Source organism: Gouania willdenowi, chromosome 5 (genome assembly GCF_900634775.1).
Source record: "Gouania willdenowi chromosome 5, fGouWil2.1, whole genome shotgun sequence".
Classification (NCBI taxonomy): domain Eukaryota; kingdom Metazoa; phylum Chordata; class Actinopteri; order Blenniiformes; family Gobiesocidae; genus Gouania; species Gouania willdenowi.
The window spans coordinates 17556217-17574710 of NC_041048.1; the positions used below are offsets into that span (position 1 = coordinate 17556217).

At 38.0% G+C, this 18494-nt stretch overlaps 1 protein-coding gene across 1 annotated transcript; it reads right to left on the minus strand.

Annotated features, from left to right (window-relative positions):
- Positions 1-6628: 6628 nt before the first annotated feature.
- LOC114463491 (aminoacylase-1-like) lies at positions 6629-18022 on the minus strand. Its single transcript, XM_028447078.1, has 15 exons — positions 17833-18022; positions 17595-17753; positions 15187-15251; positions 13113-13217; positions 12918-13012; positions 12668-12744; positions 10720-10809; positions 10377-10433; positions 10057-10130; positions 9907-9956; positions 9000-9144; positions 8544-8612; positions 8390-8469; positions 7324-7384; positions 6629-7245 (listed from the first exon to the last, which is right to left on the minus strand). The coding sequence occupies exons 2-15, from the start codon at positions 17719-17721 to the stop codon at positions 7069-7071; spliced, it is 1272 nt and encodes a 423-aa protein (XP_028302879.1). The 5' UTR covers positions 17722-17753; positions 17833-18022; the 3' UTR covers positions 6629-7068.
- Positions 18023-18494: the final 472 nt, after the last annotated feature.

An 18494-nucleotide genomic window follows, 5' to 3' on the forward strand; every position in this document is an offset into this window, starting at 1 on the left:
AACGCCTCCAAATGTATCCAAGTGATGCATGGATTGCCACATCCATGCATTAGTGTACAGTTGGGACCAGGAACAGCTTTAGGTGGGCATGAGGGAGCTGGTAGAAGGGCGCACATAATAGTAGTTACACATCATATACTACAGCACATTTTTTGGTTAAGTATTTTCTTCATGGAATTGGGTTGTTGTGTCCAACCCCAAGAAATGATTGCACTGTACTTACCCCCATTCCCCCACGCAAAAAACTTACACTCACGCCTAAGGGCAATTCAGGGACCCCAACCAACCTAACAGTGGGAGGAAGCCAGAGTACCTGGAGGAAACCCACACAGCACGGGGAGAACATGCAAACTCCACACAGAATGGACCTTCTTGTTTCAACTGAGTAATTTTACACCCCTCAATACAACATTGCACTCTCAGCTTAAAGTAGTCAACTCTTCCCCAACCCTTCCATTGTACTACCCTGACTCCCTCTTCCACATTCCTGGAAGGTCAAAACTACTTGTCAAGGAGTAACACTACATTAGGGAGAGCTGGTGATTGTCACAATTATTTAATTGCAATAATAAATTATGCACAGCAGTCGTGAAAAGCTTGCACTACATGTAGTTTTGACCTTTGACAGCATGTGCAGACAAGGTAGAAAAAAAAAAGATCAGACCGCCAGAATAATAAACAGATTGTAAAGGTCAATGCTTCACATGCATAAATGAAGTATATGTTGGGATGGATCGTAGTTCCATTCTATAGCATACTCAAATAACTATGCTATCCAATTTTTTGGGGAAAATACAAATTTCCCTCGGTAGCACACAGATCATGACGCTTCGATTTTGCCTCTGTCTCTTTAAGAAACTCCAAGCTTGTCTGACACGCTCATGAACACTCCATCTTCAGTAAGTGAAAAGTGAAAATCTATTTAAATTTTTCTAAAATTTCAGGCGACCACTGATTTAGTGGTATTTCATTGGTTTGGTTGATAGAACCTCCAAGGATCCACATATCTTTAAGTTATTTACATAAGCCCGGTTCTGAGTAATATGAGTGAGATGTCTCACTATGGGATGTACCCTTCATCTGCAGCCCTCAGAAGCATTTATGTCAATCTGTCATTCCTGATTGGCTGGTAAAATGTGTCCGTCCATCTCCTCCTTTTATAGGAGGTCGGAGTGCCCTTGGCGGACAAACACCCTCCATTCAAAAAAGGCACCTCTTCTCACTCGTACAAGCAAGAAGGGTTGTCTGGTGAGGCATCTCACTCATTACGCACAGATCCGGGCTTATGTAAAGAACCTCAAGTTATATTTCATAATATTTTGTGAGATGTCTCACTATGGGATGTGGTAGCTCCCGTATTGCAGACTTGCTTATCGAGCAGAGACCAGCCTGGAGGGCAGAAATCTATACACATCAGGACAGAAAAACTGTGCTACGCACGGGGCAGAAACATCCAAAGTGTAAAAGCGGACAAACGTGAGGGACGAGGTCCAACTCGTTGCCGCACAAATGTCCGGTACAGACACTCACCTGAACAAAGCCCAGGATGTGGCGAGACCCAGAGTCAAGTGTGCATGCAGATCCTGTGGTGGCCGTAGACCCTGACTCGTATAAGCCAAAGCAATAGCCTCCACAACCCAGTATGACAAGCGTTGCTTAGTAAGCCTCCCCTTACAGGGATGATACAAATGATCGCTCCTCCTGAGGCTTCTTGTCATGTCCATATAAGTGCGCACAAACTGGACACAACACATGAGGCCGCTGCTCATCTTGTGAGGCAGAAAAGGTCAATGGGAGAACATGAGCCAACCACCTTTGGCACAAAGGCCGAGTTGGGCTTCAAAATGGACCTCGCATCGCCCAGGAAGAGCTGAGCGCTGACTCCAGAGCCAGTAACAAAACAGATTTCAGAGAGGCAAACTTCAGGCTCGCCTCCTCCAGTGGTTCGATCGGAGGATGTTTAAGTCCCTCGAGAACCACCGCCAGATCCCACGGTGGTACCAGTGGTCTGCCCACGGGAAGGAGCCTGCACGCTCCCTTCATAAACCGGCAGATTAGCGGGTGCTGGCTCGCCGGTTTCTCCCCAAAGCCTGTGTGACAGGCAGAGATCGCCACCAAATACACTTTCACAGTGGAAAAGGCTTTGCCCTTGTCAATCAGGTCCTGCAGGAATGACAAAATCACTCCCACCGGGCACTGAAAGGGGATGTGACTCCTCTGGAGGCACATCCCTCCAAGATCCTCCACTTGCAATCATAAAGAGATCTAGTGGAGGAGGCTCGAGCACTCTGTGTAGTGGAAATCACACACTGTGAGAGTCCCACGGCTGACAGATTGAGCCACTCAGGGGCCAAGCCCACAGCACCAGGCGCTCTGGGTGCGGGTGGAAAATTGTGCCCCTGACCTGCAAAAACAGGTCCATACGCAGCGGGAGCCGCCAGGGACCAGTGAGCAGCAACTAGTAAATCGCGATGTAACCTCCATTCCCCGTATAACGACGCGCCCCTGGACAACAGGTCTGCGCCCGTGTTCAGGACCCCCGGGACGTGCTCCACCCTCAATGAGAGGAGACGACCACAACACCACAGGATCAGTCTGCATGCCAGCAAATGCAACCAACGGGAATGCAACCCGCCCTGGTGGTTGACGTACGCCACGGGCGTGGTATTGTCCGTCCTCACCAGGACATGATGTCCCCTGAGAGACGGATGAGAGTAAATCAGCGAGCGAACACCGCTGAAAGCTCCAAATAATTTATGTGAGCGCACAGGAGGTCCCTCCCAGCGGCCCCTCACAGACCTGCTCTCGTTGACCCCACCCCAGCCCGTTAGTGTCGCTTTCCTGGACCTAAAGGTGCCCATAGGTACACCGTTTTCATTTCTGGTAAATTTCCAAATTTATGGGAACATAGTCATGTGATATATTGTTTCAAAGATAATTCAACTTAGATTATGATTATGCCTCGCACAATTCAATTTGTGCTCATTGAATCGGGCAGACCTTTTTGAAAGGGGTGGAGGGGACAGGGACCCACAGATAACAGGACTGGGGTCAATATCAAAAAAAAATATGTTGCTATTGTAATCGTAATTGAATTGCAATTGATTGTTCAGATAACTGACTTTGTAACTTTGGAATGAACATTCTATAAAAACTGTCATTTACAATTTAATTAAATGCTAAACTGGGGAATTATGGCAAATTTACACATAAGTAGTGAACAATCATTCTACTATTTAAAAAAATATCAAGGGGTATACTGACACAAAAAAGGCTCAGACGTCCACACCAAAAATATTAATACCAATATTTTCATGGATAAGGAAGTCTAGCTATTTAACCAAGAGACTGAAACAAATTTGGATGATAGATAATATTTTTAGTGTATCTTACAGCTGATTTAAAACATGGGCCAAAACTGATCCGTCATAAGAGATGCTAACAGAAATCTAACACAAGAGGAAGGTTAAGTTTTATGAGGTTATTTATCAACATACGTATGCTGAAGGTTCCCACTGAAGAAGCAGTGGAGTTAAAAACAGCAAAAGAGTAAAAAATCACAAGAAGAAAAAGAGTAATTGTAGAAATTGTGATACATTTTCTTACCACACTTATCTATTTTTTTGTAAATTGCTCCATTTTGAACACAGCTTGGTTTCAAACCAGGGAGAATTGTCCTCAAATACTCACCACAGGCATTGGTTTATGCATATAAAGCAGAGGGTTTGTAATTATGCATCAATTGTTATGAATATAAAATGTCATGTGTTTTCCCTGAGTCAGCAGCACGCATGGATATGGAGGACAAGTTTACGTCTCAGCCCTATTCTAGCCCATGTGTGCAGCCAATAGGACTGGAGCGCTCATGTTAAAGCACACCTAGGAGTGATGAAGGAGGCAGTCGACACTGGGCTGCATTTCTATTCCAACACAATAACAATACAGCTCTTGGCTTAATGCCACGACATTACTGGAAAGCACATTGGATGCAGTCAAAGTGATCACTTGGCTGCATGGGAGAAGGACTGGGTACAGAGATAAACAGCAGAGGCAAAAAAAAAAGATGTAACACTCCGTTACATCTTTTTTCTTTTTATATATATATATATATATATATATATATATATATATACACCAATCTAAGGGCCGTGGAAGTGAAAACTCTGACAAACTACAATTATTGTGGACGACATCGCCGTGTGTTTGTCTGTAATTAGCAGAAGAGGACAGCTGCAGTTGCTCTGTTGTGGAGCACAGCAGAGCAAGCTGCCATCCAGCTGTAAGATTTACACAATGCAAGCTCCGTTGTGCACTGCTGCATCTGTGAACATCAACAGCTCCAACCCGCAGCAGGGAAACAAAACGGATAAGAGCCAACACAAATCCTAACCATGTCCAACTAAGCTGTTGGAAAACACAGAAATATGGAAGCAGATTTTTTACACTTTTTCTTAGTTGTATTTTAAAATATTTCTTTCATTTCATTTTAAAATCCTGTTTTAGCATATGCAAATGAACCAGAAAAGGGGTGTCACAATAGTTTGCATCATGTTAAATATTAGAATTATACATATATATATATATATATATATATATTTTTTTTTTTTAAGCTTTCAAAAATAATTATATTATAAATATTACCCTTTCCTGCAGAAGCCTCGCGCTGCCACAGGGGAAAATCATGTTTGTACAATATAATTATATTGTTTTTACAATATACTATATTGTTTGTACAATTTAGTTATATTGTAGAAACATCCCATTTGTACAGTATAATTATGTTGTACAAACAGCATAAAATATTGTACAAACGATATAAGATCACGTTTGTACAATATAATCATTCAACATACTATATTGTTCGTGCAATGTAATTATATTGCACAAACAGTATCATATCAAGTTTGTACAATATGATTATATTGTTTGTACAACACACTATATTGTTCATACAATATATCTATAATTTACAAACAATATAATATCATATTTATACAATATATTTAGTGTTTGTACCATTTAATGATATTGTATAAACAATATAGTATATCAACATAATTATATTGTTCACACAATAAAGTGATCAAAAATATATTTTCCCCTGTAGAAGCCCATATTTTCCTTCATATTTATGATTTATGGTTTTAATTCTAAAACTGAACATTGTGACTTCAATTATGCAATATTACTATCCCAGACTGTTTTCTATCATTTTGATCAATCCCACAGTCGAGTGTTGAGTTTCCTCACAGCTGACCCCAGAGAGGAAGTCTGTGGGTTCAGCTTCCATTCATCTCCCTGACGAGCCCATGTGTTAATACTGCTGTTCTGTCCTGGGGAGAGAGAGGACTAATTACTGACTGCAGCCTTCCTGCCAGCCCTCCCTTGGAGAGCCACACTGTTAATTGGATGACAGCAACAAAGAAAGCTCAACTGCAGTCGAGGCGACCTTTACTTGCTGTGAACAGCTTTATAAATCTGTAGAAATGTTTTTTTTTTTTTTCCTTTTCTGTTGCTCGACAGAACTTTACCATTTATGTGAAATCAAGGTCCAACCATTTGTCATTAGACTTTAGGCAATAAAAACTGAATGGATAATAGTGACATTATCTGAAAGCGAGAAGATCGTGAATAGTTTTTGTATTAAAGAAGAGTTTTCACTGGGTTGTTAACTGCGGTGTGCCATCCTCTGTGACCCCCTCCGCTTACTTATTCATGTTGTAGGTAGAAGTCTTTTGAAAATTACTTGAGACACCACTTGTAATTTACATTTTAAAAATCCCAGTCTCATCTGCAATTTCTCCCTGGTGATGCAAATGTAGAAAACCTGGTCAGACTGGTACCCACAAAAGGAAAAAAAAAAAAAATCCACAAATGCAACTGTGATTCTCAAATCAACATTTTTGTAAATTTTTCAATGCTTGTGCAAATATAAGCACATCATTCATGCACAAATTGTACATATACACCCACGCAATTTTTTTTTACAAAAGTTCTTATCCTATACAAATTAATAACAAGGCAGTTGTAAAATTATTTAGGCAGTAGAGCTGTCTGTTTTAATGGAACAAAGCTATTCATTGAAAATTGATATTTACCTTACTTTAACATTTATCTTTAACAACTTCAGCTCTTGCCTATTTTAAAAATTTTGCCTATACAGTTGTAACTTAAATGAACAATTGTGTGTAAAGTATTAACTGTTGATGCAATGTGTTTGTTGATGACTTTTAAATGATGCTCTTATAGATTTTAAGCTGTTGAATATTTTCTGTTGCACTTTTTGATCATGTAAAGCACATTGAGTTGCCTTGTGTATGAAATGCGCTATAGAAATACATTTGCCTTGCCTTGCTTTTGAGGTGTTGATACTTAAATGTGACATAAGATGTGTTGTAAATTCAGAAATGGGAGACAGAAACCAACACCTGGTAACGGTAGCATACATCAGGTAGCCTATCTATACCGTTTGACTTTAAGTTTTTAAGTTAATAAGTATGAACTTAAAAAATATCATCACTGTGGCATCATGTATAAACTCTTCAGCCCCAGCAAACATTGACACCAAATATTTATTGTATTCAAGTGTAGTTTAACATTTTTAAACAAAAAAACACCAAAGTGGCAATGATGGTTTATTATAAGTTTATTAAAATCATATTCACATTTTGAAAAGATTATTTTCTAATGATTGTTGTTTTTTTAAAAAAAAAAACAGATTCTACGATTCGTTTTCAGAGTAATTTTTTCCTCTTTTCACTCACTCCATTCTCCCCCATCTCACACTTCTTTTCTGAGCTGATTAATCTCAATCTTGAACATGTTTTAAAAAATGTGCGTACCGTGTATTGCTATAAAATTACATTATCCCTTAATCAACAAAATCACATGTAGCAGTTGTGAAAATATTAACCATACAGTGGTTAAATCCTGAGAATCTAAATGGTATCAAAGTCCTTTGGATGATTTGGATAGATAAGATGATTTGCATGATGTGATTCTTTGGTAATCTCTACAAAAAAAAGTTAACAATTTCTTTTGAAATGAGTTTTAAGATTAGATTCAACATTAGCACTTTTCTAAAGAGTCCTCAACAAATGCAGGGACGCTGGTGAGAGCCGGTATGAGCCTCTCATAAACACTGATGCCTCTGAGGAAGACCTGTTCGTTCAGATACTCATTGTGGTCGTGGAGCAAGATCGGGGTTCGGTTCATTGGAGAGAAGCCGATTGCAGGGATGCCCACCTGGATTTAGTAAATGCATATCATTAACATGTAGTCGCCACCAGTCATATTAAGTACAATGATTATTTTTATACTCACTGCTCTAATAAAACGGCTATCAGTGGCAGCTGGGAAGATCTCCTTTTCCAAAGTCATATTCCTAAAATGAAAAATGTAATAAGTAAAAAAAAAAAAGTAATGACACGTTCACACCAAACGGTTCAACAGTGTAAGGTTTATATACACAATATATGGTAAACGAGCGTCCACAGCGAGTCCCGCGCCTTCTGTGCGGCGCGTTTTAAAGCTTTTCACGCGACGAACGCTGCGCGTTTTGAGATACGTCATCAGTGAAGTAGTGATGCATTTCGTGACAGGACTGTACGACCGGGAAGACACCAGGAAGGCAACACAACTACAATGAAGGACAAGCTCATAGTCGTGGTCTGTGCTCACTCCACGCTGTATAACCCAGTGGACTATTGCTATCAAGACAGGAATAGAAAGGACCTTGCTTGGAGGAGGATTAGTGAGGAGCTTGGTGTCTCGGGTAAATTATTTAAACTTTTCACAATGGTAAATAGCCCTAATAACAGAGAAGCCCCTCCCCAAAACGCACTGAACACGCTCTCTTCCCAACTTGTTTGGACGCTTGTCACCGAGCATCAAAGCGTCTGATTCAACGAGCAGTGAAGTGTCCAACTTATGTCAGATGCTGCAATCACCACCCCTTTTATGGGAGAGCACACGTAGCAGGCTGAAATCACTGGCTTAAATTAGCGCGTTGTTATCAACCTTCATATGACAGCTTCTCTGTGACAGGGAATATTTGGTTAGGTGAAACCCGCTAATCCAGGATATAATTATCTAGCTCCGTAGAATACCCACTTTGGGTTTAAAAAGGGGGGAAAAAGTAAATAAATAAATTACATTTTGAGTTTTTTTACATTTTGTTTTATAACAATTACATTTTGGGTCGTTGTTACGTTGGGTTTCTCCTTTCATTGTGATGGGAAGGAAACAGAGAGAAGTTGAAGAACATATGCCAACATCAAGACATTTCATTTTATCACTGTCCTAACACTATGTTTTACTAATCAGTAAACATCCAGTCGACTGTCATACCAAAAGCAAAAAAAAAAGCTTTCATGTTCTATGCACTCACATGGCTTGGCAGGCAGCTTTGAAGGTCCCCCACCATGGATCACTGTCTTCAGTGGATGTGATGTTCTGGTTCATGTGTTTCTGAAACATCAGATGACAGTGAGTCCACTGAATAAACACATACTGTTAAAAGTGGGTGTGTGAGCAGAACTGACCTGAGCAAATTCATAGGTGACATCATCTCCTGCCTCTTTACACCACTGCTTAATTTGTCGCTCAAAATCCTATTAAAGCAACAGTTTCAGCTGGATGAAGAACCAGTGGCGAAATACATCTACAAAAGTAATTTTTATAATAATAATAATGCATTGGATTCATATAGCGCCTTATTTTGGCGACTCAACACGCTTTACATGGCATTATTCTTTCACTCCACACTTAGTGATGGTAAGCTACTATTGTAGCCACAGCTGCCCTGGAGCAGACGTGAAAATGCCATAGTGCGCCATCTGCACTTCCGACCACCACCAACACTCACTCAATCACACATTACTGTACATTCATACTAGGCAATGTGAGTGAAGTGCCTTGCCTAAGGACACAATGACAAATATCACTGGAGCGACTGCCACCCCAGACAACAAAAAAAAAGGAAATAAGGTGCTACGCACCTGCAGGTTCACTGTGGGAGGGATTCTCAGGTCAAAACTGACATCCATTTCAGCTGGGATAACGTTGTAAGCCACACCCCCTTTGACCATGGTCATATTTATTGTGGTAACATCTCCAAGTGTGAAACACTCACTCGTGTTAAGCCTGGAACACAATCCAAGTACAATAATATAATCAGTGTAGAGCAGTTTAGTTTTGACTCAACAATGAAACAAACACTAATCACTCTTAACATAACACTTATTTGTTTTAAAATTTAGATACTGTCTAATCATCTTCTTTGGCTTTATCTTTTGGACATTAGGACAAAAATAGTACCTTCTTTTGTGCCACTACATATTTATAAAACATATCCAGTGTTTACTATATAGTCATGACCCCATTTTTATATCACAAATTTCTGGTGATGCCCGGAGTCTTTTTTTTTTTTCCTCCTCAAAAATCTGTTTTTTGATGTTTGTTATACTGTGTTACCAATACAGAGTAGCCAGTATTAGTGCACAAAGTGACAATATGCGCTAGCTCAGATATTTTTAAACTTATTTAAACTGTAATTACATTTGAGAAAGTGTAGAAATACAATTGTTTTGAATAACGTGTGGTGTTTTAATTTGAAAATATGAGCTTTCTTCCTCTTCCTGCACTGTATATGCCAATAAAATATATAATGTTCTCATGAAGGTGTACAAATTTACAGATTAGTTATTTCTTAAGTCATATATATACATATATACAGATAAATTTACTTTAATATCAGGATATATCGTATTGTGACATATGTATCGGGATACGAATCGTTTCGCCAGATGCCAGGCAATACACACCCCTACTCTTTATATAATTGTTTTTCTTTAAACAAAAATGATAATACATTCTTACAGTTTGGAAGCACACACACCGACTCACCTGTGCTTCTCCTTCTCTCTGAAGTCCAGAAAGGAGTTTATGACTTGGCGCTGGTAAACGAAGTTTAGAAGATGTGAATACTCAATGAAGACCTCTGTTAAAAAGTCTATTAATTGTGAAACTAGTTGATGAGATTAGATTTAAATTTACCAGCTTTTCTGCAGCTGTATTCTCCACAAACCTCGACCCATGGCCTGGACTTCCTGGGCAGTGAACAGTAATCCCTGAAAACACATCTTTCTGTTATGTAGGAAGGTCTTAGATGGACCACATTTTGTTCTTTTTTTCTTCTTAAGAGCGCCTTTATTTTCAAAAAAAGCCAAATTACATCTCTAAAACTTTAAAACAACAACTCAAACCTGATCAGAAATACTGTCAAATATGTAATACACTTAACTTCACAAATAAAAAGCTTCATTTTGGCTTTAAAATGAAGCTTCTTGTAAATTGAGGCTTTTATGTATACTCACACCAGGGGTTCCTCTCTCCATAAAACACAGTGAAAGCCTCACCAGGATTCGCCAAACCTGCAGTAAAATAAAATGGTTATAACAACATCCATTAAAAAGGATTTTCACAAGCAACGGACATGCAATTGAATCAATAAGCAAATGTAATCTATTTCTATCACCATCCCCTCTTTGTGTCTATTTATAGTCTGTTAGCTTTGCACCAGTGTTGTTGCTATGGCTACCAGCAGTTTAACCTGTTGCAGCCAGGACACAAAAACCTCTTTAGGTGACTAGTTGGAGATTTACCACAATAAATACAGCATGACCCTAAAGTTTTCATGTTCTTAGTGCAGAACTTTACCTTCATCGAGGGCAAACCCAATATTCAACTGCTGAAACTCGGGATGTTTCACAAACGTTTCCATTCCTTTGTGGCCTCCAACCTCCTCGTCTGAAGGACAATGAAGAAAAATAAATACATACCACAGAAGAACTTCTCATGCAATTAGTTACAGAGACAGATGAGACTTTGTTTACCGCAACTTGTTTTACCTTGGGTTAAGACGTTTCATTTTGGGCTCTAACAAAAAGAATAATTTAATGTAGTGGCACCTTAAATGCTGCTAATACACCTTATCTACTACTCCGTATGACTGAGAGGGAGATTTTTAATCATATTATTGTTGATTTAATGTTTTTACTACTGATTTTAATGTTCTTATTGATTTTTAAGCTGTTGAATGTTTTCTGTTGCGCTTTTTGATCATGTAAAAAACATTTAATTGTCTTGCCATATTGAGATAAAAAAAAAAATACATGCAATAACTTAAAGAAATAGCCAAGTTTTTTTTAAAGTGAGTATGCAAGTTTAGATAGATATGATTTAAGTGAGGATTTAAAGTGAGGGAGTGAGTTCTAGAGCTAGGAAGCAGATCAGCGGAATAAAAATCCCTTTACTGAACATTTACATTGAAAATGTAAAGGTCCCATAGACTTGGTAGGTACGGTTACTGACAAAAGATTTGTGCAAAAATATCTGTTAACAAATAGGGCATGTACATGCACTTTTCATGCATGAATTGTGTGTTCAAATATTCTTAAGAGCTTTGAGATGACTTTTGTTATAATTTGCGCCATATAAGTTGAATTTAATTAAAAATTCGTGCATAAAAAATAAAATAAAAAAATGTGCCACTTTGCAAATTTTCTATTGAATTTCAGAGGTTGTATATGAAGATTTTGTTCCTGTGGAAACGAATCAGAAAAATCTAAAATTACAGTCAGAAGTACATCAAAAGGTCATGGGCATTATATTTCCACTAAAGATCTGCAATGCAAATACTGCACACATAGGGGCTATCTACAGATTTTCTTTTTGTTAAAGGTCACTCTTGGACTTAACTTAACTAAGCAAATACAGTATGTAAGATGATTACTGCATGGGTGCTTATGTTTCAGCTGCCAACAAGTTATTTAATGATGCAGTGAGTAGCTTCTCATTTGTTAAACAACCACGTGTAAAAACATCCTGTCGTCGTAGAAAAGATGCTCATCTGTTTCAGAAAGGGTCAAATTACTGGCATGCATCAAGCAAAGGAAACATCCAGGGAGATTGTAGAAACTACTGAAATGGTGTTAAGAAATGCCCAACGCATTATTAAAAACTGGAAGGACAAAAGGGAAACAAACATAACATTGAAAGAGTAACTAAACCTCAAACCCACATTTTTTCTGCTTAATACATATGTACAGTAATTGGGTATGAAGTAGTATCGTTGATTGACTCACGAACAAATATTTGAAATCTCCACAATAAAAACAATGCATTTGTCATGTGACTTGAACTTTGGAAAAGTTTTGCACAATGTATTATGGGATTGGGGACCTTGTAGAACAATGAAAAGTTGGCTCCAAATCTGAAAAGTTTTTTACTTGATTCTTACAGTGATGTCATGTGTTTCCGTTTGTTAACAAATGCATAGTTCATGGTGGAGATAAAAACACACTTTCGAGCTGCAATTCTTTGAGGCCTAAACTATGTTTTTATCTGTTCAAAGATTTCTGCCACCTGTAGCTTTAATTTTTCCACAGATCTGCACGCTGCATATGAAGCAGAGTTGTCATGTTTTAAAATCCTTCATGAGTGAACTTTTATTTTGGGGAAATACTACCCAACAGTTATAGCACTCAGTGTATTTATAATGACTTGGCAATATGTGGAAATTACATATGCAAGTGAACAGCGACAGATGACACTAAATGTCTCAAACAGAGGATTATTATAAGTTACAATATCATAAAACTCTCACCAGGAACAAACATTAAATGCACTGTACGCATCAGTCTCTGTCCCGCTGCCTTCAACCTCCTGATTGCCTGGATGTACCTACAGATGAAAAAAGCACAGGCCTCAGATATTTGACAGCAACAGAAAATGACCTGAAAGTAAATGCAGCAATTGTCGTAAAACATGAATGTAAAGTGAAGATCAAACACATCAAAAGAAGAGGACATTTCCTGTTTGAATAAACAAAGTTATCAAGGCAGTTTTATACCCACTGTATGGTTACACATTTCATGTCCTGTGATCCCCGGGCATAAATGTTGCCCTCTGCATCTTTGAAAGCACTGAAAGCATCGTATTTCCAATGTTCCTGGAGAAAAGATTGATATCATATCCATTTTTTTTATATGTGGGTTAAATATAGGTGAGAACAGGACTGTAACGCCCTAAAGGCTGAACAGCTGGCTCACCTGGAAAACCGGGACGACGTCTGTGTGGGAGTTCAGAAGGACAGATTTCAATGTGGGTTTCATCCCCTCCCACGTCATGATGGACACGACTCTGCCTGGACAAACCTGAAGCAGGAGGAAAGACACACATGGCATGTCTCCTAGACCAGTGGTTCTCAAACTTTTTTTGGCTCAAGTACCCCATTTCTCTTCATTTTGAATTCAAGTACCCCCCTTATGTTCAACTACAATCAGACTTTTGACCAGTGCTCCCAGAACATCCCACATTACCCCCCCCCCCCCCATTCTTTCTACTCTGCACTGGCTTCCAGTTAAGTTTCAAATAGAATACAAAATTTTAGTTCTGGCTTTCCGAGGGTTACATGGTCAGACCCCTCAATATATCTCGGACTTGTTGTGCCCCTACACTTCGGGGCGCAGTCTTCGGTCTTAAGACCAGGGTCTCCTAAAGATCCCAAAAACTAAATTTAAAACCCGAGGCTGTGACCCCTAGACTCTGGAATAACCTGCACCAGTCTCTCAGGGAGCTCAACTGTGTGGACACTTTTAAGGAACTGTTGAAGACTTCGCTTTTCAGCAAAGCTTTTAGTTAACTGGGTTTTAATTGTTTTTATCCTTTTATGGTGCTGCTCTTATGATGTATATGCACCCATGTTTTATTATTGTATTATTGTTGTATTTCCACCACAGCTCTGTACAGCACTTCGTGATTTTATCAGCAAAAAGCACTTTATAAATAAATTACTTATAACATTTTGCTCAGAATTCTGCGAAAAAACAACTATAAAGCATAATGATGGAATGAATGAGTGATAACACACATTTTAAAGAATCTCGTTTTGTAAATAAGTGGAATGAAACAGTATTTATTGGCTCCTGAATAGATTTATTACTAAAGTTTTTTTCATTTCCTGTCACTCCCTCGTGATGTGGGACCAAGACTGACTTTTGTTTTATTAGTTCATGTTCTAATCAAGATCATTTCTATCATCGTGTTGTGTATTTTGTAGTTTGTTCTTTTCTGTTATTCAGTATATTTTTCTCGTTTTTGTGTGTGTTTTTGGTGTCGTTTGGTTGTTTCTTATGTCGTTTTGTATGTTTCTCTGTTAGTTTTGTGTATCTTGTCGTGATCTTGTGTGTTTTTCTCTGATTTAGAGTCTTTTTTGTCATTTTGTGTGTTGCTGCCGGTAACAGTAGTTTTCTCTCTTAGTGTGTGTGTTTTTGGTTGTTGTTTGTCTGTTCTTTTTAATATTCAGTATATTTTTTCTCTTTTTTGTGCATTTCAGTTGTCATTTTGTGTGTTGTTGGCATTATTTAAATTATTCTCTCAGTGTGTGTGTCTTTGGTGTCATTTGGTTGTTTCTTATGTCATTTTGCAAGTTTCTCTGTTATTTTTGTGTATTTTGCAGTGATCTTGTGTGTCTTTGTTGTCGTTTTGTGTATTTTGTTGCTGTTTGTTCTTTTTTTATTCAGTATATTTTTCCCTTTGTGTGTTTTTGTTGTCATTTTGTGAGTTGCTGGTAATATTCATTGTGATTCTCATTTTTAACTAAAAAAATAAATAAAACCCTATATTTTTAATGATTTCAATTGATACTTTTCATCTCTCTCTCTCTCAAGTACCCCCGTAGTGCCATGTGTACCCCTAGGGCAAGGGTCAGCAACCTGCGGCTCTGGAGCCTCATGTGACTCTTTGACTCTTTTGCAATGCCTCTCTATAGCTTTAAAAAAAACTATTGAAATAAAGAGTTCTTATTTTCGTACAGAGGCTATTAATGATTAATGATAAATAAAATCATGATATAAGAATTTGTTAACCTAATAATAAATCACATTACTCAATGACTCAGCCACCTTCCTACTTCACCTACTGCAACATTTGGACTTTAATCCAGGTGAGATGAGGCAAAATGGCTCCTTTGAGAGTAAAAGTTGCAGAACCCTTCCCTAGGGGTACACATTACCCCCCTCTGAGAAACACTGTCCAAGGCCACCTTATGAATTCTGACTTACCAGTAGATTGTTTTCTACACGTTTTGACCATAACACACTTGGCTACATTAGGTTCACACACCTCAATCTTTCTCATTGGCAGCTTCAGCTCCTCTGCTATTCGGTCCAGGAACTTCAGAGCAGCATCTATAAATGAATAAACAGATAACAGGCCAGCCTGTTTAAATATTAATCACTCAGTTAAAACTATCGGTCATAGTTCCTTCTGCTGTTAGCTGTGGTTGGACTGTGGGAGGGTTTTCTTGTAGCACTTATGCATTTTTCAGCAGCGTTCTGTATGAGTAAGCAGCTGAGATTCACAAACGTGAGACAAGTGGATCGCTGCACACTGCACAGGACAGCATAACATTTCCCTAAATACCCAGTGAAGTGGAAGCATTGACTGCTTAACACAGACTGAAAAACGGACCACTTAATACACGCATTTAAATATAAATATGCATACTGGAAAGGGACGGGGACAGTTTTACTAATAGGGGTATGATTCTACATGCCTGTTATCATGAAAAAGTTAATAACTCACACTTTTACATTAAATTAACACTTTTTCCAACACATTTGCAAGAAGAAAAAGAAACAAGGACGCTAAACATTTTTCAATATTGTAATATGTAATGATAGTTGAGGGTTTGCTCCCTAAATTAAAGTGCAGATTGTTGTGGTGGTTTTCAATGGAATGAGACGAAGTCCAGTTGTAGGGTTACTGGTCAGATGTGGACACAGGGTTTATTTGGTCAAAGGGTTTTAGGCAGACTGGTCTAGGATTCAAAAGTTTCAGTGTGTGTGTCCAATGAATCTGTCGTTGTTCTGTGCTCTCAGGGTTTTGTATGTTGCTGATAGTGCTAAGCATAACAATGACGGAGCCTCTGAGAAGAGACCTTGGTAAATGTTTTCTATACGATAGCATCTGGCCTGCTTAGGGCAGTGTGACCAGAACTGACCAGGAGGATTCTGTAATCACATATCACAGATAGTTAAATGGGTAACACTTTACTTAATGTTTTATACATAAGGCTGACATTATGCTGTCACTGGCCACGTTTACATGGGAGCTCTATAAAGCAAAATAAAAGTTAATTCCTCTTGAACCTGATCTTGTAACACTTCATTCCTAATGCTAATTTAATTCCGAATTAAACTTAATTTTGAATTAGGTGGCTGGTTTATTCCGTTTTTAATTCCACATTAATAATATTGTCCACATTTTCTCTGCTTTTATAATGGTAGTCTCAATTTAGTCAATTTTCCATTAATTAAAGTGTGTTTTGTTTTTCAACAAAGCAGTGATTTTAAATAGTATATTATCAAGGCATTACAATTCACAGTATTGATTGACCTAAGTTCAGCTCTGATATTGAATTTATTTTGGCAGTCTTGAAAAAAACAAAAACAGAACAAACAACACTCAATTGTCTAATTCATCAGCTGAAAGGCTGCAGGTTGAAGCAAAGCTTATACACACCTACTTCATCACAACAAAACAAAACAAGGTTCTCAAGATAATACATTAAACATAATGTTTTACCTATGTTACTATTTTTAGAATGTACAGTCAATATATCTTCTTCACAAGTTGTATGTATACAGTTTATACATGCACATCAAATATACATACGCACATATACACATATATATGAACGTACAAGACATGTGCATAATATTAATATTATACAATTTCATATCTACGACACAAATTACATCAATTCAATCTCGTGTGGCAATATATAAATGAATAATATTCTTTATCACAATATATACTTTTTATTATGTTTATTACGTGTCAATATATTTTATACTAGGGCTGTTGAAAAAAATCGATTCGGCGATATATCACAACATTACGTCGCACGATTCTCGGATCGATTCAAAATGCATCTGTATCGATTTTTTTTTTTTTACCTTTCTTTCACAGTCTTTTCCACTGCAGGAGACATTGTAACTGCACAAAGAAGTGCTGAAACCTGGGCATGTTGACCAGCTTGTGTTTTTTCAATAAAATCGCTACAGAAAGTACTAACTTTCGGCATTGATTTGTTGATCTAGGCATATACCTCAGTTAAGCTGCACTAAAGTCAAAGTTGGTTAAAAGCCACAGGCAGCTTGTTTTTTTTAAAGTTGTTGGCACATGGCATGTGTTTCGAGTGTAAAATATGCCAATAAAATATATTTCAAATATAATGTTCTCATGAAGGTGTACACATTTACAGATTAGTTGTTTCTTAAATATTATATTTTAAAAAATGGCAATAATCGCCTTGTAATTTAATACAGAGATATATGGTATCGTATCGTGACCTCGGTATCGGATACGAATCGTATCGCCAGATGCCAGGCAATACACACCCTACTTTATATCATTATATATTATTGCTGTCCTAGGTATAATTGTTGCTCTTCTTTTATACTTGCTAATTATATATGTCTTGGTGTATTATTATTATTATTATTGTTAAGGGAAAGGTTTCTCACTGTAGTCCGGTTCCGGGTGGACAGTCCTCAGTCGGAGGTATTCTCTGAACAAGCTGACTGAGGGATCCTCTCCCTGTGCTGAGCCGTATCCACCTCCAGCACCAGGACCATCTTTATCAGGCAGCATGGTGTTTTTAAAAAAAAAAAAAACACCTTGCTCTGCGAAAACAACATAAGGACTGCATGAGAAACGTTAGTTTACAGACTGAGGAGCACCGTCCATTTACCGTGAACTCACCTGTTTAACCTGAAACAGCGCTAACAGCTAGCTTAGCCTAGCCTAGCCTAGCCGTGTGTGAGCCTGCTGTCCCAGCGACGTCAACCTGTTGGACTTAACAGTAACAGGATAACAGTAAAGGGCTAATGTTCAGACTTGTTTAGGAAGTTGCTCTGTCAACAGTTATGTAAGAGCAACAGCAGTCAGTCAGCTGCTCGCGCCAGCTTGTGGCCAGCCTTCAAAATAAAAGCACAGTTTTTCTTCTGCAAAAAGGCTGAGCAGTTTGAGCAAAAACAAAAAAAATCACTTGAAACAAGTCAAAAGTATGACTTTCTATCTCATAATTATGACTTTCCATCTCATAAAATCTTTTGGTTTTATTTTCAAGGGGGTGCACAATTTTATCTCACCGCTTACAGTATATATATATATATATATATATATATATATATATATATACTTTATAATACTGTATTTTCTTTTATGAATTGTACTTGTTATTTTTTTCTTTGCTTATTTTCTTGTTCATATATCATACGAATGTATGAAAATCTGTATTGCCCCGTAAATAAAAAAAAAATGGAGCAGTTTATGCCTGAGTATTGAAATCGAGTTTTCCCCCTCAGTTTGGGCACTGGCTTGTTATTTAAAGGTTATGTTGGGTCTTGAAACCAGAGATTAAT